Source organism: Peromyscus leucopus, chromosome 12, assembly GCF_004664715.2.
Source record: "Peromyscus leucopus breed LL Stock chromosome 12, UCI_PerLeu_2.1, whole genome shotgun sequence".
Lineage (NCBI taxonomy): Eukaryota > Metazoa > Chordata > Mammalia > Rodentia > Cricetidae > Peromyscus > Peromyscus leucopus.
In genome coordinates, this window is record NC_051073.1 from 33029254 (window position 1) to 33055497 (window position 26244).

Sequence of the window (26244 nt, forward strand, 5' to 3'; positions counted from 1 at the left end):
TCAATCTCATGTGCACAATAAAGTTTAAAGCATGACTACATTGAAACTCTTTATAAAGGACAAGTGACAGCTTCCATAAAGATGGATTCTATAGATTAACTACATGTGACACCTTTCATAAAGGTAGGCTCTAGAGACTGACAAGCTCACAGATAAGGGCCTGGGGCAGGATTTGGTATATGGTCTTGCCACACAGATAGCACAAAAAGGTCATCCAGACATTAACCTGGTCTGCTCCTAGCCTTCTGGGTAGATAACAGGTTATATGTCCTTACTTTGAAGGAACAACCCTGTGTGTTTAACATTTCTGGTTCCCTAGTGCTTATCTGTGAGCATGAAGACCTTCATGTCTCCCACATGTAAACACTAATGAAATTCATTGGGTCACATATAAAAAAGACAAGTAGAAGGGGGACTGGTTGAGAGAACAAAGAGGATCAGAGTAAAGGAGGATGGAGAGATTAAATATGGCATTGATATATTAATATGCATTTACATGCAATTTAATTTGAATATAATTATACATATATTTGGGTTTTTGAGATAAGGTTTCTCTGTATAACAGTCCTGGTGTCCTGGAACTCACTCTGCAGGCCAGGGTGGCCTCAAACTCACAGAGATCCACCTGCTTCTGCCTCCCAAGTGCTGGGATTAAAGCCGTGTACCACCAATGCCCATCCTATAATTATTATATAAATAATTTAATTAATATAACAATATAATATAATATGTAATATATCCACATATGTAAATGTCACAATGGTCACAATGAGACCTATTATAATATATAATATATTAAATTAATATGTGCTAGTAAAAAATACTTGAAAAATAATTTGCTAAACAAATCATTTGTGTTACTAATGTATCTCAGGTAATTTCATGCACTGGGAATGTAGCTGTTACTTAGTTCATACATTTGCATGAATGGAAGGCCAGCATGCTTGATCACAAAGTATTACTTTTTGAAATCCTTCATCAACTTTTTTTTGTGTGGAACAGTAGCAACACGGCTCAGAAAGAGGGAGGCGGAGCTGGGAGATAGAGCACGTTGGGTGGAGAGCTTGGTTTCCTGTGTGCTTTCTTTTCCTTGGAATGTTTCACATCTCAGTCAGTTAGTAGTTTCCAATGCAGGGTTTGTCCGGAGGTGAAGTGCGTCCTTGAGGGTGGAGACCAACTGACTTGACTCTTAGGGCAGTAAAACTGCAGACTGCAAAGCTGATGGAAATGTGCAAGGAGAGGGCGGAGTTCTCTCAAACTAGTTTCACTTTCAGTCTCTCTGTGTTAATGGTTTGGTTTGGCAATGTCTCTGGTGGCTGGCACCGGATGCACAGTTTTACCTTTCATGTATCCTTAACAAAGAGCTAGCATCTCATACCAAGCCCCTTTGTAACAGACCCAGCTAGCAAAGGCTGGCGCTAACTCGAATTTACTTCACTTGAGCTTGTGACCAAGCTGTGATTAACAATGCTGTAATTAACAATGCTGTTCCTGTTATCTGCATCTCTCTGGGGGAAACTCAGACATGGTTTGTTCTGGCTGTGGATGGACTCGCCCACTGAAAGTGCGTATAGTAACTTTCCTAGACTTATTCTGTCTGTGTGTCACATGGTGTGTATGCGTGCGATGCCTCAGAGCCTTGGTTGTGGAACCCTATGGTTTTGATATATCTGATTTGAGGACTCTGAGGCCCACAGGACAGAAGCTGCCACTTAGCCAGTGTTTCTCAGTGCCTAGCTGAAATGGGACAGGCACTCAGTAACGTGGTATGAATAGCAAGAAAAGTAGATGGAGACTTCACCGGAAGAAACTTATTCTAAGGGACAAATCTTCTCGTCCAAGTATCACAGTTATTGCCAGCTCAGTGTATGGCACATGCATTTTATGTGTATATTTATTAACCTTACAAAAATAATAATTATTAATTTTTTTTAAAATTTTCGAGACAGGGTTTCTCTGTGTAGTTTTGGTGCCTGTCTTGGATCTCGCTCTGTAGACCAGGTTGGCGTCGAACTCACAGAGATCTGCCTGGCTCTGCCTCCTGAGTGCTGAGATTAAAGACGTGGGCCACCACTGCCTGGAGATTATTATTATTATTATTATTATTTTTTTTTTTTTGTTTTTCGAGACAGGGTTTCTCTGTGTGCTTTGTGCTTTCTGACTCACTTGTAGCAGCTGGCTCGAACTCACAGAGATCACCTGCTCTGCTCGAGTGCTGGATTAAAGGCGTGCGCCACCACCGGCCGGCCAGATTATTATTTTTAAAGTCAATTCAGTACCTAGTAATAGGTTTTCTGCCCCCCACCCTCCCATAATAAATTTCTCCTCCGACAAAGACAAAGTAGGACAGATCAAGCAGAATTGGAAAAGTGTAACAACAGGATTATTTGCGCAAAATCCCAGAGACCAAGGCCTGAAGAGCTGCACCTTCGAACTAAAGCTGGGAGACTTTATAGCTTGTAGGAGAGGGGTAATGATGTGTCAGCCACAAGCTGAGTTTGTGCCCAAAAGCTGAGCACTTAGGCAGGGATTTGGGCTGGTGAAGGCCATAGGCAAGCAAGTTGTAATGGTGGCAAAGGAGAGAGAGAGAGAGAGAGAGAGAGAGAGAGAGAGAGAGAGAGAGAGAGAGAGAGAGAGAGAGAGAGAGAGAGAGAGAGAGAGAGAGAGAGAAAGAAATTAGAATTGCTCATAGGAACACGGGTATTGGTTGCTTACAGGTGCATGGCACCCTACCAGTGGCTACACTCATTATTGATGAAAATGTACCTAACTTCCCGAGCAAACGCTAGCTACACATAAATCCTCAGGGAGGGGTGGAGTCCCATGAGTTCCTCTTCCCACCATGATAGGGTATTAACAAGCCAGATCCTCTACAGATCTTGTGAGTTTAAGAGTGCAGTGGTCAGCCAGGTAGTGGTGGCTCACGCCTTTAATCCCAGCACTCGAGAGGCAGGCAGATCTTTGTGAGTTCGAGGCCAGCCTGGTCTACAGAGCACGTTCTCCCTGTTTCATCTCTCAGTACATCTTGTTATGGTGTAATCTTTTTGTACACTGCGAAGATGTGTTGCTCTCATTGCTTTAATAAAGAGCTAAATAGCCAATAGCTAGGCAGGAGGAGGTATAGGTGAGAGTCAGAGAGAGAGAGAACTCTGGGGAGAAGAAAGGAGTTGCCAGCCAGACGGACAGGGAGCAAGACATACAAGAGAACAGATAAATGCCATGAGTCATGTAGCAACATGTAGATTGATAAAAATGGGTTAATTTAAGTTGTAAGATCTAGTTAGTAACAAGCTTAAGCTATTGGCTGAGCTTTTATAATTAATAAGACCTCTCTGTGGGGTTATTTGGAAGCTGGCTCGTGGGATGGAGTCTAACTAGATCTTCTTGATTTGCTTAGTTTTCAGCATGTTCTTCAAGATACCCCCAGAGCTTGTTGATAAGATCTGGCTTTAATCCATCTGTCTACAAAACACCTGCAAGTCATTCCTGTTTAAGTTCAGCAAGCTTCAGCTTGTGGGACTCCACTAGCTCCTTTGTCATCTTGCTGCACCTATGGCAGACGTTTTTTAAATTTTTTTATTAGTTGGTGAGTTAAACTTGTAGCTTGAGAGTTTTCTCTCTGGGTCCCACCAAGCCCCAGCAGTCCCTTAGCTCACTTATAAAATAAACATACAGACGCTTATATTATTTAAACTGCTTGGCCATTAGCTCAGGCCTATCATTGTCTAGCTCTTATTCTTATATTCAGCCCATTTTTATTAATCTATACTTTGCCACGTGGCTCGTGGCTTACTGGTACCTTACATCTTCCTTGTCCTAGCAGCAGCTGCCATCTCTTCCTCTCTGCCTTCCTGTTTTCTCCATTTTCCTCTCTGCTAGTCCTGCCTATACTTCCTGCCTGGCTACTGGCCAATCAGTGTTTTATTTATACAGAGCAATATCCACAGCATAAACTGATATGATGGATTGAATTGTGCCCCCCAAGAAGGTATTCTGGAACCAGGGAATAGGACTTTGTTTTGAAACACAGATGATCTCACACTTTTAGTAGTTCGACTTGTGGTATGGCAGCTTTTCACTTTCACTTTATGGTGGTGAAAAAGAATACATATTCAATAATTTTTTTAAAAACCTTCAAATTTTGAGCATTTCCTGGACTTTGTAATATGTTTTCTTGTTATGCTGTGTAGCAGTGGGCAGGAATACATAGTTAACAGTGAGCTACGTGAGCATGAAGATGAACAACTGATATTAGGAGCACACTGTGCTGCACAACTGTGGGGTTCAATCGTTAAGTATATCAGACGCATTTTTAAAATTTGTGATAGATGTTTTCCACTCATAATGGAGTTGATCAGGAGATAATTCATCACCACCTAAGAAGCATCCCTAGAACAAATTACAGACTTAATTAAATTAAAAGGCATTAAAATGTTCCTAGTTCAGCATGAATGGTGTTCTTACAAGCATAGGGAAGTTTAAATACAGACACAAAGAAAGAATTCCAAAGAACACCAGAGGTAGAGAATGGAGGCCACAGTTGTCAGTCAAGGAGGGTCAAAGATTGCTGACAAACCACTGAAGCTAGCAAGGGGCAGGAAGGAGTCCCTCTTTCAGATTTCAAGAGTAGAGTCCTGGTAAGTCTCCAGATCTCCTCCCCGCTAAGGGCTCATGTTTCACAGGCAAGTGCCTTATCAGCAATCAGCCACCTGCCAACACCTTGACTTTAAGTTTGCAATTTCCAGAATTGTGGGAGAATACACTGGTGGTGTTTTTAGCTACCCACGTTATGGTTCTTGCTACAGGATTGCTGGGAAATGGCTATAGCTAGATTTCCTGGGGTTTGTTGCAACTATGTGAATCCTTTTCCTATCAATCTCACTTGCCAGAAGACCATAGCCAGTGAAGTGACACTTGAGTTATAAGGAGATGAAGGACAAAGGTCTAAGTTATGCCTCCCAGCTCTCCCCTTCTTCCAGAAGAAGGAAGGCCACACTTGAATGAATGGGCTTTTGTCACGGCCCATTCACATTTGGGAGAATAATCTTTCTTCAGTCCACAATTCAAGTATGAATTTCCTTCAAAAGCACCCTCACAGTCACCACCAGAATAATAACAAATTTCCATGTACCTCTTGGCCAAGTCAGTCCACTCATAAAACCGTCACAAGTCTACCTGTAACTTGATACCCATAAGTATCTACTTAATCTATAGTTAATCTCTAACTAAAGGCAGTATCAAAGATGTAGTGCTGCATGAAAACATATTCACCTGTTTCCTAGAACTGAGGTTAGCAACCCATGAGGTTTTTCATCTTCTTCATATCCTGTGACTTAGGTAGTTATGTAAAATTAATAATACTTACATTGTACACTATCAAGCTGACACATATTTGCATCTCACTAGAAATGAAATTGCTTCCCATATACATGTCTATATACTAACTCAAGTTTTTATGAATATCTGACACAAAATCCTATTTGCAACAAAATAAAGATAATGTCACACTTGCAGTCTTTTTTTCTGTAACTGTGCTTGTGGTTGTAGTTGGAATTTATGATAGTATGAATCCTGGATATGCTCCAAGGATCCATATATTGGAAGATGTTTCTTTAGTCTGTAGCACAATTCAGAGTTGGTGAAGTCTTTAAGTGGGAGGGGCTTAGCAGGAAAAAGGTAGGCTACTAAGGGCATGCCCTTGAAAGGGATAGTAGGATTTGGGGCCCCTCATTCCATTCCCCACCCACACGCTCTCTCTGGTTCTGAACCACTATGAAGTAAGTGCACAGCATCCTTTCCACATGTTGCGCTATTGTGCCATCTTGCCTTTCCACTGGCCAAAAGCAAAAAGCCTAGTCGCCTAGGACTGAAACTTCTGGGCCCAAATAAACTTTCCCTTCTCTATTCATTTATTTTTTGTTTTTATTTTTGCTCTTCAAGACAGGGTTTCTCTGTGCAGCACTGGCTGTCCTGGAACTCTCTCTATAGACCAGGATGGCTTCGAACTGAGATATCTGCCTGCCTCTGCCTCCTGAGTGCTGGGATTGAAGGCCCAGCAGCCTTTCCTTCTTATAAGTTGATTTCTCTCTGCTTCCATTAACAATGGAACACCCAGGACAACCTGAGTGTCTTCCACAGCTGAAATACATTGCCTCACAATAGTGCAGGGTTGAAGACCACAGATGGAGCAAGGTGGATTCCCTCAGAGGTCTCTGTAGCAGGTTATGTTTCATGCCTGTCTCTAGCTTTAGGTGGTTTGAGGCTTTGGGTTGGATCATTTCAGCCTCTGTCTTGCTATTCTTTGGGCTTGCATTGGTGCCATCTACATTAATCAAGGGCCTATTCTACACTAGTATGGCTTATCCTATGCCATCACTAACAAGCCTGTTTAAACATAAGTTCATATCTTGCAGAACTGGATGCTAAGATTTCAGCACGTGAACACCTAACTCAACTCCTGCTCTCCTTTAGGAAAGTTGTTTTTAAGACTGACTTTGGCATTCTGTAAAGATTGTGGTTTGTTTTCTATGTTCCTAAGGATGACTTTAGACTTTTTTTCATATTTTATTTATTACATGTGCATTGGTGTTTTGCCTGCATGTATGTCTGTGTGAGAGTATGGGATCCCCTGTAACTGAAGTTAAAGACAGTTGTGAGCTGCCATGTGGGTGCTAGGAATTAAACTCCGGACCTCTGGAAGAACAGCCAGTGCTCTTAACTGCTAAGCCACCTCTCCAGCCCCAGCAGTTTAGTTCTTATGTAGGAACAAATAGTCAATGACCTCTAGAAACTTAAATATCTCCAGTCATCGAGGAACAGTTCAATCATTGAAATACAGAGTTAGAAACAAAGAAGCCTGGTGGAAAAGAGACAATATAAGGGAGAAGAATACTTTTTATTTATTTATTTGGGTTTTTGAGACAGGGTTTCTCTGTGTAACAACCCTGGCTGTCCTGGAACTCCTCTGTAGAGTAGGCTGGCCCTGAATTCACAGAGCTCCACCAGCGTCTGCCTCCTGAATGCTGGGATTAAAGGCATATGCCACCACCGCCTGGCTGAATGCCTTTATTTTATTTATTTTGTATTTATTTATTTTGTATTTTATTTATTTATTTAAGAATTATTTATTTATTTATTTCATGTGCATCAGCATTTTGCTTGTATACATATCTGTGTAAGGGTATCAGATTCCCTGGAACTGGAATTACAGATAGTTGTCAGCTGCCATGTGGGTGCTGGGAATTGAACCCAGGTCTTCTGGAAGAGGAGCCAGTGCTTTTAACCACTGCACCATCCCTCCTACTCCCTAAAAACACCCTCTTCCTTCCTTTCTTTCTTTCTTTCTTTCTTTCTTTCTTTCTTTCTTTCTTTCTTTCTTTCTTTCTTTCTTTCTTTCTTCCTTCCTTCCTTCCTTCCTTCTTCCTTCCTTCCTTCCTTCTTTTTCTTTTTTTTTTTTTTTTTGGTTTTTCGAGACAGGGTTTCTCTGTGTAGCTTTGCGCTTTTCCTGGGATCTTGCTCTGTAGACAAGGCTGGCCTTGCACTCACAAAGATCCGCCTGGCTCTGCCTCCGAGTGCAGAGATTACTTTGTTTTTATAATGTTTTTTGAGACAGGGCCTCATGTATCCAAGGCTAACCCCAAGTCCACTTTATGTAGCTGAGGATGACCTAAACTTCTTTAGATTTTTAAAAACTTTAATAGCCGCAGGAATATAAGATACTGCAATGATAAACTTAAAATAGGATGTTATTAAAAGTAAATATTCTAAAACAGCAAAGATGTCTGTGGTAGTTTGAATGTAATTGGCACCCATAAGCTCATAGGGAGTGGCACTATTGGGAGGTGTGGCCTTATTGAAATAGGCGTGGCCTTGTTGGAGGAAGTGTGTCTCTGTTGGGGGCAGGCTTTGAGGTCTCTTTTGCTTGCTTCGCTCAGTGTCACAGTCACTTCCTGTTGCCTGCAAGATGCAGGACTCTCAGCTACAGTTACAGCACCATGTCTTCCTGTACTCCATCATGTCCTACCATGATGATAATGGGCTGAACCTCTGAACTGTAATCAAGCAACCCCAATTAAATGCTTTCCTTTATAAGAGTTACCCTGATCATGGTGTCTCTTCATAGCAATAGAACTAAGACAATGTCTTAGATATCAAAAGAATAAAACTACACATAGAGTTGGGCAGTGGTGGCACATGCCTTTAATCCCAGCACTTGGGAGGCAGAGGCAGGAGGATCTCTGTGAGTTCGAGGCCAGCTTGGTCTACAGAGCAAGATTCAGGACAGGCACCAAAACTACACAGAGAAACCCTGTCTCAAAAAACCAAAAAAAAAACACTACACATAGCAACTAGATTATCAATACCACAATATAAGATAATTACACATATTCATCTCTATGGAGCTCTCCTTTCTCTGTCTTCTTTATTCTTACTGTAATCAAAACTTGTCTCTCTAAGTTGAGTTGTCTTTGAATTCCTGTTTTGCAGCAGTAACTATTTATAATATAATGTATAAAAAGATGATATAAATCCATGTTGAAGAAGACAGAGAAAAGCACCAAACTTTCTATTCTAACACATGGGACATGGAAGGAGCAAACAGTGTTGTTATTTCTGTTTATAGAGTATTTTAAAAATAACTAAAGGAAATTACTTTCAAGCTATTTAGTCAAACTTTCAATCAATTGTGAAGGAATAATAAAGTTATCTTTAGTTCTGCAAGGTGTGAAGAACTGTACCTTCGTTGCATTCTTTCCCAGTGACAAAACATGTTTGTTAGTGCACGTGTGTGCTCGTGTATATGAAGGTGCACTTGCAAGTGTGTGTGATTCATCATGTGTGGAGGCAGGAAGACAAACTTCAGTGTCCCGTGTCATGCCTGGTGGTCCTTGTGCTCACAGTCAGTCACTTTACTAACTGAACCATTCTCCCAGCCCTCCTAGGAAACTTTTGACCTGGGAAAGCCAAAGAATTGATTAAGCAAAGCATAGGCTATGGGACCCAGTTAAGGAAGGCTCTAGCCAGAAAAGCTCCACATGAATGGAGGAGATATTCTAGAATCATGACTGTATTAGACCTGAAGGGAAAACATTCAGACTCTAACTGAAGAGAAAGGAAGCTGGAAAGGGCCATGGTCAGGAAGAGGTGCAACTGATAGTTGATTTGGCATATACAAGCATTTGGAGGATCCTTTATGGATGTTGGCTATATCTTTTGGAATAAATGAAAAAGCAAATTAAAGGAAGTTATCCTTTTTTACAAATTACTTTAAAGAAATGTTGAAAATTATATGAAGAGATTAATACCCATTGTTCAACAGTGGACAGTCATTTACATGGTCATAGTGATGGAAACCTTACCTATTGGTTTTAACCATACAACAAATCCTGTGGTGAAGGAAATTGTGGGATGATCATATGACAAAAGGTAAACTCGTTTTTTGAAGGTTCATGACTAAAATTCATAATAGCACAAATGTTTTTCCAGAAAAGGAAAGTGATGATCAGACTAAACATCTGAAGGACTTTCAAAAGGGGAGATTATAGTGGCACCTAGGAGAATAAGGAAAATGAGAGGGTAAACAGAGACCACTGACATGGCCTCTTTGCATTATCCGATGTCATAAGTCATGTGCACCTGTTGTCCTCACAAAAACAAACTTTAAAAGAATCAGAAGCAAAAAAAAATTAAACCCTATTATGTAACATGAATCTTAAAAGGTCTTATTAATAAAAACCCGGAGCCAGGTCTTGGGGTGAACACTGAAAGATCAGAGAAGCAGAACCAGCCACAGCTAACCTTACCTTGCCAACTTCTCAGCTGATCCTGTTTCCTCAGACTGGAAGCCTCTGAGTCCTCATCCGAATGGATCTCAGCTGAACTGCTGCTCAAAAGCTTAAAAGCAGCCAGGCGGTGGTGGCTCATGCCTTTAATCCAAGCACTCAGGAGGCAGAGCCAGGCAGGTCTCTGTGAGTTCGAGGCCAGCCTGGGCTACAGAGTGAGTTTCAGGACAGGTTCCAAAGCTACACAGAGAAACCCTGTCTCGAAAAACCACACACACACACACACACACACACACACACACACACACACACACAAAAAGCCTAAAAGCTTAACATCTCTAGTTTCTGGTCCTCATGCCTTATATACCTTTCTACTTCCTGCCATCACTTCCTGGGATTAAAGGCGTGTGTCACCATGTCTGCCTGTTTCCAGTGTGGCTTTGAACTCACAGAGATCCAGACGGATCTCTGCCTCTGGAATGCTAGGATTAAAGGTGTGTGTGCCACTATTTTCTGGCCTCTATATCTAGTGGCTGTTCTATTCCCTGACCCAAAATAAGTTTATTAGTGTTCACACTATATTGGGGAACACAATATCACCACACTATTATTCTGGATATAATTTTAAAACACATCTAGAAATGTTATTTCTTAAATGTAGCATGATGATTGATACTCTACACGGGCTTATGGAGACAGCAATTAAGTTGATCAGATACTTACAGTATTAACTTCACTAATACTTGCTAACACAAAAAGCCAATATGACAGACACATTAATACTCATCTAATGAGTTTCATGCTAAAAGCCTTAGAGTAATGTAGAGAGTTTTATTGCCATTCTCACTTGTATGGAAATGTAGAATCTGAAGTCATATTTATAGGCAAGTTAGTCAAGACACTAGCTGTCATGTTCTGTTAGTATATGATGACTGAATTGGACAATTTTGCTCTATATTCTGGGTGTATTTAAAAATGTGTACTGATAATGACAAGCTTCTGGACATGATCAATGTGTGGGGTCTCACAGTGAACTGATAATATTTTGTTATGCAAAGCAGCAACATCAGGAATTGACAGAGGCCTTAACAGAGAAGGAATCAGGTAGGCACACATTCACAAAAGAGCCAGCAGTAGAGGGAAGGATTGCACTTTAAGTCTTCAGCTTTGTACAAAAAAAGTATGACGTCAGCAAGCCAGGATATACTAAGCAATTTCTAAGAAGGAAAAGAACATTCAAAAGATTTAAGTTCTGAGCTAGCAACCTTTAAATACCAAATGTGCATTTTTAATCCTGATCTTGTAGTATTTTTCTAAAGTGGAAAATTAAAATAGTATATAGAAGTTGTCGTCATGAGTTCTAAAGAATTATCCAATGATATTATGTCTTATTTCTGTTAATTGGTGGATTTTTAAATATGTTCCAGGGCTTTGGCAGTAGTTCGATATTTGTTGGTAAGAAGCATCATGAATTATAATGGACTAATGTATACAAGTACTGTAACAAATTGGAAGTTCTTGGTTATGAATAAAATCATAATGTAAAGACATAGATACCACAGATTTGAACTTCACTCCCCTTTACCTATAAAAATAACTTGAGTAAAAAAAGACTTAACTTTACAAATGTGTAACTAAATTTTATAGATTTACAAATATTTTATCAATTAACATTCTGTAATGGAAGTTAAAGAATTAAATATTTACAATGTTTAATATTTCCATAATAAGGAGGATGAATTATTCAACTTGTTATTCTTTGCATTTAGATATGACTTTCATGTAAGCTGGTTTTAATGAGTTACTTCATATTTTATGTGTATGGTAATGATAACATATGCTATTGTAAATGAGTCAATCATAAAGGAGTGTATTAAAAAAAGTAAATATTCTCCCCTTGCCATATCCAATGTCTACATTTCCTGTTATTTTTATATCTGATGAGTATCTGTCCATCTCATACAAACATATTACACTTAGGTAGTGTTGTTCTTTTCAAAGGTGAGAAAATACTATATATTTTAAACTTAGCAATTAGCATAGACAAATCTGGTCCAAATGTTTAGATAACTTCAGTAGTTTACAATACATCTATGCCATACATTTTACCCATCACTCTACTGCTGAACTTTTAGAGTACTTACTATTGGTTTTCATTGCATTAAAATGAGCCAGACAGAAATGGTGGCAGCATGGCCTTACTCCCAGCACTTGAGAGGCAGGGGTAAATGGAGCTCTGTGAGTTTGAGGCTAGACTGGTCTGCACTACCTAGTGAGTTCCAGGACAGATGGGGCTAGGTGGCGAGATTCTGTGTCTTGTTAGGGTTTCTATTGCTGTGACAAAACGCCATGACGAAAAGTAAGTTGGGGAAGAAAGGATATATTTGGCTTACACTTCCACAGTACTATTTATCATTGAAGGAAGTCAGAACAAGAACTCAAACAGGGCAGGATCGGGGGGGGGGGGGGGCAGGAGCTGATAGAGAGACCATGGAGGGTGCTGCTTACTGGATTGCTTCCCCTGGCTTGCTCAGTCTGCTCTCTTATAGAAACCAAACTCAGGAGCCCAGGGATGGCACCACCCAAAATGGGCTGGGCCCTCACCCATTGATTACTCATTGAGAAGATGCCCTACAGCAAGATCTTATGGAGGCATTTTCTCAATTGAGGTTCTCTCCTTTCAGATAACTCCAGTTTATGTGTCAAGTTGACATAAGACTAGGCAGCATACTCTGTTTCATAACCCCCCCCCCCGCCCCAAATCCCTACATCTCCTTTTACATATAATTTACACTTGCTATTTGTATTCAAAGGGGAAATTTACTAGATAAAAGGGAATATATAAAATTATCAGACTTTATTTTTTATATTTTATTCTCATGCATGTGACAGCTTTCCTGTTTGTGCACCCTGTTGTTGGGGGATATTATTTTAAGGTGTGTTACTTTTGTTTATGTTGCATTTGTTTAACTCTATGAAGCTGTGTTACTGTGCCTGTGTAAAACACCTGATAGTCTAATAAAGAATTGGCCAAAAGCAAGGCAAGAGAAAGGATAGGCGGGGTTGGCAGGCAGAGAGAATATATAGAGGGAGAGAAGAGAGGAAAGAGAAATAACTAGCTAGGGAAGAAAGGAAGATCTAGGAGCCAGAGAAGGTGGAGGATGCTGTGATATGTGTTGCTCTGATTGGTTGATAAATAAAGCTGCATTGGCCTATGGCAGGGCAGGATAAAGTTAGGCAGTACATTCAAACTGAAGACAGGAAGAAGGGTGGAGTTGAGGAGATGCCAGCCCACTGCCGAAGAAGCAATAAGATGCCAGCAGACTGGCAATGCCACAGCCATGTGACAACATACAGATTAATAGAAATGGGCTGAGTTAAGTTATAAGAGTTAGCTAGCAAGAAACCTGACCCATAGGCCATATAATTTGCAATTAATATTAAGCCTCTGTGTGACTATTTTGTAAGTAGCTGTGGGACCATGGGGCTGGGCAGGACTGGAGAAACAGGATTGTGGGGCCTGGTGGGACCGGAAAAACTTATGGCTACGGGAGGACATCAGGGGTCAGCCACCCAGCTACACAGCAAGTCATGGAGTAAGAGTAAGATTTACAGAAGTACTAAAACGAGAAAAGCCCAGAGGTAAAAGGTAGATGGGATAAATTAAGGAAAGCTGTCTAGAAACTAAGCCAAGCTAAGGCCAGGCATTCATAAATAAGAATAAGCCTCCATGTGTGATTTATTTGGGAGCTGGGTGGTGGGCTCCCCAAAAGGAGCCAAAAAACTCCCAACAACACCCTGTGCATACAGAGCCTGTGGTAGTCAAAAGAGTGCAATGGATTCCGGGAACTGGCGTTACAGAATGATCTGAGACACTTAATTAGGGTGCTGGGTATTGAACTCTGGTCTTCTGCAAGAGCAGCAACTGTTTTTTAACCACTGTGCCATCTCTCAGCACCCATCATTATTTTACTGAATAGGTATTAAATAGCATGGTTAAAAGGTGAAAAAATGCAAGATAGAATGCTTTCATGCTTGAACAAAAAACTTTGGAGCGTTTATTATGATATACATACGAACCCAGAGGTTTGGGTTATGATAATCATTGAGAATGTGTTTATGTACACTTATGACTATCTTGCTTATGTACACTTATGACTATCTTCATACTGAACAATGAATTAAGTATTTGGTATTTTGTGCACAACTCAATAAAATTCTTGTGGTGGGTTCTTTGCAGGATTTCAATTGGCAAATACCATTACTTGATTTTTTTTTTTTAAATCTGAAATTGGTATTCTATAAATTATATACAAAACCAGATTTTTCTTTTTCTTTTTTGTGTTTTTTCAATACAGGGTTTCTCTAAGTTGCCCTGGCTGTTCTGAGACTCGCTCTGTAGATCAGGCTTGAATTCAGAGATCTGCCTGCCTCTGCCTGCTGAATGCAGGGATTAAAAGTGTGCACCACCACCGCCCAGAGGAATACCAGATTTCTAAGACATACATGTCTGCAGGTATTTGAGGATCCAGACAAGAAATTGGCTGGTAGCAATTCTCATGAGAAATGTTTATAGTTGCCTGGAAACAAAGGCCTGTCCTTTTGCAGCAGGCCACTGTCCTCGAGTCCTGAGGGCAGACATCTCTCTGATGTCACCATATATTATGTCAGGAACATTGAAGAGACTCATTGCATACTAGTTGGGTTTACTCTTAGTAAACTGAGCTTTAGAAAACCTGAAGACAGTTTGCTAACATAAAACTGAATAGTATGGGGTGCTTTCTAAAGATCTTTTCTACCAGCTTGACTTCAGAAAAAAAAAAAAAGCAAAAACAAAAAAACCTCTAAACACCGTAATTCATTCGTTTTGTTTGTTTGTTTTTTTTGGTCACAGATGTGAGTGGAGGCAAGGACAGCTCTGACAAACCATATAAAATTGATTTAAAATAACTTTATTGTCTTAGTTCATGAGTTTCAAAACATATAGAAGATGCAAACAAGGCCCTTTTCATATATTATTTTTTAATTGACCAGTCCTGCCGGTGGCTAACATTCATGACATTTCTAAAGATATATCTTTATGTGTGTGTCTGTACGAGTTTACACGTACTTGCATGCAGGTGCCCGAGGAAGCTGAAAGAATGTGTCAGGTCCCCTGCAGCTGGAGTTACAGAATGTTGTAAGCCAATCAGTATGAGTGCTGGGAACTCTGTACAAGAGTGTAAGTCCTCTTAACAAGAGCCATGACCCAGGCCCTTCATAATACTCGTAAAATGTTCCCATTAAGATGTTGACTGAACTTAAACATGGCCTATAGTATTCTGGGAGAACAGGGCAATTTGAAGCTATGATGTCACTCTGGCCTAAAACAACATGCTTTCACACAGGGCAACAAGGCTAACACCACAAACAGGAGAAAAGATTGGTAGGAAAATCAAAATTCAGTAGGCAAAACCTTGAAATTATGAAACGTTTGTCATTGGCTCACAAAACAAAATATGCTTTCAAAAACTTTAGAAACTTTTGAAATTTATTTCTAAATGTCACAAACTTTTAAAAAGCAACACATTTATACTAAAATACGTGCATGAGCAAAAGTAAAAAATAAGCACAGGAAGACGAAAATTAACATAGTAAAATTTTAATACAGTATTCTGGATACAAGTAGAATAGCACTAGGTAAGGACTGTAAGTTACCTCAGTGATCTGTGAGTATGGGTTGAGATCATCCAAGGTTTAGGATAGCCACTTCACATTTTCATCAGTGCCGACCAAAAGCCAAAACAATCTATTATGGAAACTATAGGACTAACTTTCCATGTTCATCAATTATTTTAAGGTGATCTGTCCTCATTAAGTGGCAGTTGAGGTAAGTCAAACACAGAAAGCCCTTACAAAGACTAAGAACCAAACAAAAACTTGTTTCTAGCCTTTGTTTTAGGTCACCTTAAATTTAATTTGCTTTTATATATTTGCTAACATTCATGTACAAATTCTTTCAGGCCAAAGTTTTAGCTTGGAAATCTTGCCAATTGTATGTTCACCTTCAGAACATTCCCAAGCAGACACACAACTGTTTAAGCAGTAAGATGTAAAACTTGTAAAAGTTTTCTGGTCCCTTAAAATTCAGTAGGGCCACAGGCATTAACTGGAAGTAGCATTTACTAAATAATATTAGAAAGCCTTAATCAAAGATAATGGATAAAATAACTATATAGGCTGTCTGTCATACACAATCTAATTTCTCACTCTGTAAAAAATGATTACAATATGTTTCAGGCTTGCTATATGCCACAGATAATGAAAAAGAAACCAACAGAAAATTCAAGAAGCTAGGACTATTTACTGTCAGGATATAGTGAGGTTCTGGAAGACATACTACGATATTCTGAGAAAACATTAACAGGTAAGCATGTGTTGAAGGCAGTTTATAAATGAAACATTACAAAGCTTTTAATAATGCATCCAACTTAGAAAAAAAGCTGCTATTGGTCCAATATAGCATCATACTACCACTATATAAGATTGAAAGCTTCTGTACACACGTTCACTTCGCCTCCCAAGTAGCACATGCCTTGGTCTCATGTTATCTAACATGCCAATCATAGTTTTGCAAATCTTTACCAGTTTGAGCAGGCTACTATATAACCACTTGTATTATTTATGAGACAAATTTAACCAGTTCCAAGAAACAAACTTTCATAATCAGTGAAGAAACATTAATACTAACTTTCCCCCAAGAGAATGGAAAACTCATTCTAAGGACATGATCCAACCCTAACAGAATGAACTATGCCCCTAGAGATGCAAAAATGTAATAGTTGCAAGCCTGGAAAAGCAGTTCTACAGGAACTCAGTGACTGTGAAGTCATTATAACTGCAAGAAAGGCAAAGGTGAATTGTTTTCCTAGTGCAACATCAAACATGTTACTAGATTACTAGGCGCTGTTCTGCTATGTTTACTGATAGTGCATAGTCCCAGACAATAGGGAATAGTCCAAATCACATGGAATCCTGAAAAATTAGAATGATTGTTTTTATTCGGAAAATAGTGGTATAAAACTCAATTATTTCTTTAGTTGCTTAGATTTCCTACCATCTTAGACAATTTAAAAATGGTTGCCTGACAAGTCTTTGAGGAAGCAATACACTGTTTACACTTTGCTGATCTGTGTGCTTTACCAACTGCAGTTAGTAAACAACTAGTCTAGACATTTATGTTCTACATGAATATAACCAAACATGAGAAAATGGAAACTACAAATTTTGAGAACTGATTTTTTTTTTCTCTTCCATAGCAGGCTTTTAAAATAGAAGCAAGTGGTCACTTTGACAACCTGAATTGGGAATGTTAAATCTACAAAGGACCCTAAGACAAGCTGTTCGTAAAAACACAAATTATTGCTGGGTGTGGTGGTGCACGCCTTTAATCCCAACACTCAGCAGGGAAAGAGGCAGGTGCAGGTGGATCTCTGTGAGTTCAAGGTTAGCCTGGTCTGCATAGTGAGTTTCTGGACAGCCAGGTCTATGTAAAAAGACCTTGTCTAAAAAAAAAAAAAAAAAAAAAAAAAAAAAAAAAAAAAAAAAAAAAAAAAAAAAAAAAAAAAAAAACCAAAACAAAAAAAAAAAAACCCAAAAAAACAAAACAAAACAAAAAAACCAACCCCACAAATTATATTACTTTTTACTAACTTTGGCTTTTTGTTTAATGGAAATTTGCGGCACAATGACCTGAAAGGTAACTCCAAGTCACACAGGGCATCTTGCCACTGATTTACAGTAGAAATATAACTTCAATGTTTTCAACTATTTGATTTTTTATTTTTATATTAAAGCTCTAACTAAGTCTTCTGTTACTAAACTTTTAAAAAATATAATTTGGATCTGATGAAGAGGACTTATCTGAGCTAACTTCCTTCTAATATGCTTGAAGAACAGTGAGGTTCAGAGAACCTAAGCATGGTTGACCTTTAACAGAACTGATTTTTTCTGACTCAAACAGCTAAACAGCATCCTGCTTATCTCTACTATAAAATTCTTGCCTCATTTTTTTAGACAACTGTTTAGCATCCAAGTTTTAAAACCTGTATCACCAGAGGCAAAGCAGTAAAAGTCAAACTAAAACTCATTTCTAGTCTATTTACCTAAATAAACTCTTATGGAAAAATTAATGTATAGAAAGCAATTTTCTTATTTGCTGTCAGCCAAAAAGGAACTAATTCCCTGTCAAAAGAGGAAACTGAACCACAGTGTATTTAAATGAGAAAAAAAAAAAAAAAAGTCCTGTAGTCTTTTAATACCAAGACATAAAAAGTTTGCAAATCCAAGATGGTATTTAACATGAAAACTATGGTTCAAAAATTTGTGTTCATAGTTCGAGACGAAAATCTCATCACTGCAAAATCCCCCATGGCTTTTGGCAAAGACATTAAGAGATTTTAGTCTTTTGGTCACTTGAAGCTGCTACTAAAGTACAAGTCTTTAAAAAGGCAAAGAAGACCGTGAGGAAGTAAAGGTTAGGCAATCATTTCACATACAAATAAAACGCAGTTTGAACAGTCATTTCTCCTAGAGATCTCAAGCTCTAAGAACATTTCCCACCTTCTATTTTGAAAAGAACTCAACCTTCTTCAAGTTCCTGTGAGGGGTATAGCCTGGCAGCAGCTTCAACTTTCTAGGCTCATTCTCAATCCAAAGAATTCAGTAACCTCACAAGAAATAATTGTATATGGCAGCATGGCTACAGCGCAGGGCAGGTCCTCCATGCACAAACATTTGAGGAGAAAAGCCATCGGGTTTAATTAAAGATAACCACCACGTTTCAGATATCCTAATACACTCACTCTAGAGCTAAGTTTTGCTTTATACCATCGGTGACTAAAATTAGCAATACGTTTTGCAGTGAGGTTTTTTTTTTCTTTTGCCTGCAACTATATACACATTGCAAAACTATTCTGTATCACATGATTTTAATGAAATAAATATAAAAATGAACCACACAATCAACACATTAACTTTAATACTCCACATTATTTATCTTGATCACAATGGTCAGAACTGCCTTGTCAACAATCTTGTGAGTTGAGGAGCTGATTTTCATTCTCATATCCATCAGGCAGATAGGCTCTCCTCAGCTGGTCTGACTTAGGTATGGATCCTCCGTTCTTCACATGTCGAGACAGGAACGCTCGGACTGCTGGATGATCAGCCTTCTCCAGGGGGATGTTGGCTTCCAGGCACATCTTCACAAAGTCCTGGATGACACTGACTTTCTCTGTCTGCGCAGTACTGTTGCACTGGAGAGATGCAGTGAGGGGCCTCTGCTTCTTTCTCACATTTTGCTCTTCAAATTCTGCCTTCCTCTTGGTGTGAGTCTTTGACTTGAGGTGGTCACTGATGGCAGACTTGCGAACATGATTCAGAACCACATTGCAAGAAGTGCAGAAGAGTTTCCCTCCATCTTCATGAAGCTCACCTCCAAATTCAGTGACTCGATCCAGAGGGGTCACATACAAAGCAGTCTTAGAACGATTTCGGGCAGGTGGGGCTGTTACTACAAACCGTTCCATTTTGACTGAGTAAGGTTCTTCTATGACAAGAGAAAGATGTAAGTATTATGAAAATAGTTCATTCTATACAAGTGTTTAACAATAAAGGGTCGAGTTGTGTTTTTTGAAGAGTAAAGATTTAAAGGAATACCAATCCCTCCTCCTCCCCCGCAACCCCCAAACTTAATTCAATGATCTTCAATATCCCCCAAATGCTTAATTCAATTTGGTAGGTTGTATGTCTTTTAAATCTTATCTGAAATACTCAAGGAAAGCAAAACTAAACTAAATTAGCAGCAAACAACAAATGTCCATTCCTTGATATTTGTGTGTATATGGTATATGCCCATGTGTACACCTTAGTTTTTTTGAGTAGCTTCTCTAACTGCACCCAGAACTGGGATTACAGACTCTGCTGAGATCAGCTTCTACATGGATGCTGGGGATCTGAACTCAGGTCCACATACTTGCACAGGAAGCAGTACACCTAAGCCAACTTCCCAATACCTTCACTTCTAAAACAAATAAATTAGATTTATGAATAACTCAAATTATTCTAGATATTTCTATCTTTTAGGAAATCCCAATCACAGTAAACAGAGTTTTTTTTTCAAGACAGGGTTTCTCTGTGTAGCTTTGTGCCTTTCCTGGAACTCGCTCTGTAGACCAGGCTGGCCTCGAACTCACAGAGATCCACTTGGCTCTGAATCCTGAGTGGTGGGTTTAAAGGCGTGTGCTACCGCCGCCCCGACCATTCAGAGTATTAATAGCACTAATTAATAGCCCAAGTCAGATATGTTCAAGGTAAAGTGTTTCTTGTGGGAAACTGATTTTGAGAACTCAGCTGTGCACAAACATGACAGCAAAACTTGTTTTTAAGAGAAAAACAAAGAACATAAACAAGTGTAACTATGTACAATGACATTAAAACTTGAGGCTTATGTATAGTTGAAAGTAAGTATTTAAGGAAGGGTCTCATTGCCTGGTGGTGGTGGTGGTGGTGGTGGTGCACACTTTTTTTAGTCCCAGCCCAGCCTAGTCTATAGATACAGAGTTCCAGGACAGCCAAGGCTACAAAGAGAAACCCTTTTTCAAAAAAAAGGACAGGGCCTCACTCTGTAGACATAGAGATCGACCCATCTTTGCCTCCTCCTGAGTGCTTGAGATTTTAAGTGTATGACACCATGCCTGGAAAAAATAAGTTATTTTTAATACATGTGTATGTATCTCTAAGTTCTTTTAAAGGGAGATAATCAAGAGAAGGCATTATGTTCTTTAACACTGGGTTTCATTTCCATTGAAGAATAATTTTTATTTCTCTTAACACAGTGACCAATATGTGACAGAGAATCGATCAAACTTGATGTTTGAAAGAGTAAATGAATGGCTGGGTGTACAATTCAGTAGCAGAGCAATTGCCTCATGTGAGCTAAGTCCTGGGTTTGACCCCAGCAATGCAAAAAAAACCCAAACCAAAATAAAACAAACACACACACAAAAAAGCCAAAACCAAATGAACAAAAATCCCCGAGTAACCATTTATCCAAATAGATAATTTAGAAGCAGCTTACTAACTTACTTTAGCCAAATCACAAACTTTAAAAACCAAAAAAAACCTGTTGTCCAGCCTGGTTTTCAATGTGAAATCCTCCTGCCAGTGTCCTGAGTAGTTGGGATTACAGGTATGTGCCACCATAGTTGGCTGCTTTTTACTTCTTACAGTTACATATATGTATGTATGAATGTGTGCGTGTGAGCCTCTGTACCAGCACATGTGTGGAGTTCAGAGGACAAGTGGAGGGAGCTGGATCTCCCTTTCCACCAAGTGGTTGCAGGGATTGAACTCATGGTTGTCAGACTTGGCAGGAAGCATCTTTATTCTCTGGGTCATCTCACCAGTCCCACAAACCTCTTCACACAATCACCGGACTATCAGCTTAATACAATTACAAGTATTGAAAACCCAAGACAATGAATACACTTTGGTAACAAATGATTATTAAGTTTTACACCCCTGGGACCATGCCTCTGAGCTAACTTCTTATAATAATCAAAATTTAAGGATACTAAAATGAATGGTAAAATTCAAATGGAATAATTTTCTGTAATAAACGTATTGGAGAAATATTTCCAAATATGTTCTAAAGAATTAGTGTTTATTTTATTTATTTTGTTTTTCGAGACAGGGTTTCTCTGTGTAGCTTTGCACCTTTCTTGGAACTCACTCTGTAGCCCAGGCTGGCCTTGAACTCACAAAGATCCGCCTGCCTCTGCCTCCTGAGTGCTTGGATTAAAGGCATGCGCCGCCGCCGCTGCCGTCGCCACCACTACCCGGGATGAATTAGTTTTTATAAGTATAATTACAAATCATGGAGTATCCCACTGTATTAGTTTACTTGCTGGGCAACATCAACATTCTTTCAATTTTTGTCAGTATGTTAGCAAAAATCTATGGATCCAAATTAGAGGACTTAGCAAGTCATGAAAATTCTGAGCCAGGAGGTTGTGGCCCACGCTTTTAATCCCAGCACTCAGGAGGCAGAGTCAGGAGAAGCTCTGTGAGTTCGAGGCCAGCCTGGTCTACAGAGCGAGGTCCAGGACAAGCACCAACACTAGACAAAGAAACTCTGTCTTGGAAAAAAAAAAATTCTGTAAGGCACAAAAGTCTAGAATTTAATATGCTTAATTTTTGTGGATTTCTGCCCCATTGCATCTTTGACACAAGTCTTGTCAGATACTGTGTTGGGGTAGAGATTTTCCATGACAGAAAAGACAGACACGTCAATGAATTCTGCCTAAAATACTCAGTGAGTATCAGTGCAAATATTTGCAATTTCTACATGTATTCATTCTATACCTACCAAACCAACCTATTCTAGTAACAACGAACAGCTATAAGACAGTTATGAAAAATCCTTAATTCTTGTTTTGGGTTCCCCTTAGATTTTTTTTCCGCTGTGGAAGTATATTTAAGTACTTGGACTGCAATCTTAGAAATAATGAATCTGTAATTCTTGTACTAATGTGAGGTCTGAACTTTTCTGATCTTTTAACTTGAAAAGTTTGTTCCGGATATTGCCGATGCAAATATCCACCCCGTAGAGGGGTGACGATCTCAGTTACAAGTATTTTCAAAAGTCAGAAACATTTTAAACAAATGAGGAAGTAAAGAGGTTAAGCGTCAAGAACTAGCTAACAAAAGCGAAGCAGCCAATTTACTAAAGCAAAACTAAGAAGTTTTCAAGTCGAAATGTTTACCGGCTTAATTTCCAGTTTTTTTTTTTTCTCTCTTGTTCCTTGATATTAAGCAGTGAGGGTTTTCCGGTGCAAAACGAGAGCCGCATCCAATCCTGGCAACTTTCCGTTCGTTCAGACCCGGAGACGCCTTCGAATCAGTTTTTCAACAGGTGGTGGTGGGGAAAGAGTTTCTGGGCTTGCACCCTATTTTCCCTGCGGCGCCGGGCAGTCATGCCTTTACTGTAAAAACACGAAAACAAACAGAAAAGGAAGATGGTGGAGGGGCGGGAAAGGTCGGCCGCGGGCCCGCCGCCGCCGCCGAGCGTCTAGGGCACGCACGACCCGGCTGCTGCAGCCCTCCCGTGCCCGATCCGGGGACGGGGGCGGAGGCGGAGGGTGGGTGGGGGTCCGGCCCAGACCTCCAGGCAGCTCCGGGCCGTGTGGCCCCCGGGGCGGGTGTCTCCCGCGGCCCGAGCGCGCGCGCGCGAGCTCCACAGGCCCGAGGCTCCGGTGGGGGCGGGGAAGGCGGGCGCCGGCCGCCCGACCGTCTAGACAGCCCTCCTCCCGCCGCGCCGGCCGGGGTGGCGCCCCAGCGCCGAGACCCCGCCTGCGGGGCGCCCGGGGCCGCGTCCCCGCTGCCCTGCGAGGGCCCGGCAAGTCGGCCGCCGACTCGGTGGCTGTCCCTGGGGAGGGGGCCGAGGCCGTCGCTGTCAGGTCGCCCGTCCTCTCCTCCTCCTCCTCCTCCGGCCGCCGGCCCCGCCCCCCGGCTCCCTCTCCCGGGGGCCCCAAGGCCCCGGCCCGCCGCCCCGCACCAACGGCCAAGCCCACCTTCCGTCTTCCCAGCTCTTCGGGACCGTAGGATCGGGCCGCCGTTAGGGGAAGCGCACGAGCCCTCGGCGGGGAACGACAGGAGGAGGAGGAGGAGGGAGGGAAGGCAGAGCAACGGGATGAAGGAGGTCCCGCTGCGGCCGCCGCTGCTGCTGCTGCTGCTGCCGCCGCCGCCGCCGCCGCTGCCGCCGCCGCCGCCGCCGCCCGAGCGCACCCCGCCGCGGCCGCCGTGTCCCCCGCCGCGCCCCGTCCTCGGGCGCGCCCTATGGCAGAGCTCGTAGGCGGTCCTCAGCAACCGCCGAGCGGCCTCGGCCAACAGACGGCGGGGCTGCCCGACGGACGGACGGCCGAGCCAATGGGCATGGAGGGCGGGCGTGCTTATGATTGGCGGTGCCCTTCCTCCAGTGAAAACTGGGGGCGTGGGTGGGCGGAGCCGGAAGTAGAGCCCAGCCGAGTGGCCCCTGTCCGGCTGGGGCGGAGGGAAAGGAGGAGGGAACTAGAGGAGGAGGAGGAGGAGAAGGAGGAGGAGGTTAACCCAGGCAGCGGCGGCGGCGGCGGCGGCGGCAGCGGCGGCGGCAGCGCAGGGGCTGGGTACGCGCTGGGCGGCGAGAGCCTCATGGCGGAGGAAGAGAGCGATCAAGAGGCCGAACGCCTCGGAGAAGAGCTCGTGGCCATTGTGGAGTCCCCCCCGGGCCCGGTGGGGCTCCGAGCTGCGGGCGACGGCAGAGGGGCCGCCGGCGTGAGCGGCTGCGGCGGCGGCGTCGGGATCAGCAGCCGGGATTACTGCCGACGCTTCTGTCAGGTGAGGCGCCCGTCGGCCGCCCCGGACTTGTCACCCGGCTCCTGGGCCTCCGCGCGGCTCCTGGCCTTGTGGCCCACGGATCGGGGCTGTGTGTCCGGGACCGATCCTCCCAGCCGGACGGGGAGCGGAGTCCGGGCGGGGGAAGCCCCCCGGGTCCTCTCTCTCTCTCTCTCTCTCTGAACCTCTCCGGCTCGGCGAGGGGGGACGGGGAGCAGGTTGGGGAGGGGGGGGGGAGTGACGACTTGCGGACTTTGGGGTGAGGAGAAAGTGAGTTTGTCGGGGTGGGGTGGTGGTGGGGGGCCGGGAGCAGGACGGTCAGCTGGGAAGAACCGCGTCCTGACATGTCCCTGCCTCCTCACGCAGACCCCCCTTCGTGCCCGAGGGTCCCGCCTTTCTACGTTGCCTGCCGGGTTGGTTCCTCTCACTTCTGCCGAGCTCCCCTGCCTTTCTCTTAAGACCTCCCCCCGCCCCCCACGCCCCGTCCCCCGGCACTCTCGTTTTGGGAGACCCCACGCCTGCTATCACCCCACTTGCCTGCCCTCCTGTCATCCCCACCCCTCCCCCTCTGCTAGGGTCTCCTGTCATTCCCTCACTGGGTCCCTCTGGGCCGGTTGGTTCTTCGGTTGGCTCGGGCACCGACCCACCGTTAGCTACTTTTCCCCCTTCCCCGGGCGTGTGTGTGTGTGTGTGTGTGTGGGGAGGGGTGTTTGGGGTGTGGGACGTTGGTGGGGTGATTGTCATCTTTCCCCTTTTTTTGACCCCCCTTGTCTGACAAACACAGTTTCCTAATTAACTGCACACAGAGAAAGTCGTTTTCCTGAAACTATTGCCCTGGTTACACCGCCCCTCCCCCATCCTTCAAGTTACACGTTTTTTGGTTAGTCTGTTACACTCGGTATCGGGAAAGTGACAGTAAATTATTTAGTCTGCGGACTGCTTTTAGGATTGAGTGTAGTTTTGTATTGAGTTGTGAGCAAATATAGGGACAACCTACATGTTTAGGAATAGTTTGTAAAATCTGCATTCTCATCCGCATTCATTTGTAATACACGTCTTTTTTTTTTTTTTTTGCATTCCCAACTCTTGCTTCTTAAGAAAAAAGATACTTTTTTCATACTACCTTTAAAAAATGTTTCTTATTGTTCACGTCCCTGCGCTACTATTTCTTAACGGTTTACCTGTACAAGTTACTTAACCTCTGTGCCTTAGTTTCCTCTTTTGCCAATTGGGATAGTTGCTAGCTGGGTAAATACATGAATGGTTTCCATCAGCTAGCCGTTAATTTCACTCAGGTCACAGGTGCGAAATAAAGCGAACAATGAGTGGGCATTAAATTGGTTGACATTTCATTTTATGTCCTGCCAAGCATTTAAGGGAGGAAAAAAGGATAAAGTTGATATTTTTGGATAAGTTACTAATGGTTGAATTTAAATTTTCTTTTGGCAAGTTTTTGCCAATGTCACAGGTAAATTGGTTTGAAGGTCGAAACAGTCTGGGTGTGCACAGTGTGTCTTTAACATTTTTTTTCTCTATTTAGTGACTTTCTTGAAAAAGTGTTTTCATCTTGACAGTTGATGTCACTGAAGTTCACTGTCTTGATTTTTAGAGCATTTGTCTCCTAACTACGTGTTTAATGTTCAGCAACCGTTATGTTTGTAGACTGTGTACTTAGGAACTTCAAACAGGCAAATTAGCATGCATTTGATATTTAAATATATTCGGAGACAAATGGTATCACACCTTTCCTTTTTTACTTTTTAAAAGAACAACTTTTCTCTTTCTCTCTGTTTCTGCTCCCCACCCTCACCCCTAGTGTGTGTGTGTGTGTGTGTGTGTGTGTGTGTGTGTGTGTGTGTGTATACACACTGGGCATTGAAACCAAGGCTAGATCTACCAGTTCTACCCGCAGCTTGGTAGTGTTAGTTTACTTGCTCAATGACTCTGCATTGCTGAAAATTTTGAGTGCCAGAGCATTTTTTGGAGAACTTTTACCTACCCTTAAATTTCTTCTTGAAGTTAATTTTTTAAGAACAAATGAGCAAATTTA

General features: G+C 42.0%; 2 protein-coding genes across 2 annotated transcripts in view; one reads left to right on the forward strand and one right to left on the reverse strand.

Annotated features, from left to right (window-relative positions):
• Nucleotides 1–18777: 18777 nt before the first annotated feature.
• On the reverse strand, nucleotides 18778–23608 carry Cggbp1 (CGG triplet repeat binding protein 1). The gene is made up of 3 exons (XM_028892676.2): nucleotides 23396–23608; nucleotides 22589–22807; nucleotides 18778–19371 (listed from the first exon to the last, which is right to left on the reverse strand). The coding sequence occupies exon 3, from the start codon at nucleotides 19349–19351 to the stop codon at nucleotides 18848–18850; it is 504 nt and encodes a 167-aa protein (XP_028748509.1). The 5' UTR covers nucleotides 19352–19371; nucleotides 22589–22807; nucleotides 23396–23608; the 3' UTR covers nucleotides 18778–18847.
• Nucleotides 23609–23629: 21 nt separating this feature from the next.
• Nucleotides 23630–26244, forward strand: part of Znf654 (zinc finger protein 654) — a 55583-nt gene continuing 52968 nt past the window's right edge. The window contains exon 1 of the mRNA XM_028892666.2: nucleotides 23630–24197. Coding sequence (XP_028748499.2) covers nucleotides 23661–24197 — 537 coding nt within the window. The 5' untranslated portion in view covers nucleotides 23630–23660. The remainder of the gene's footprint in view (nucleotides 24198–26244) is intronic.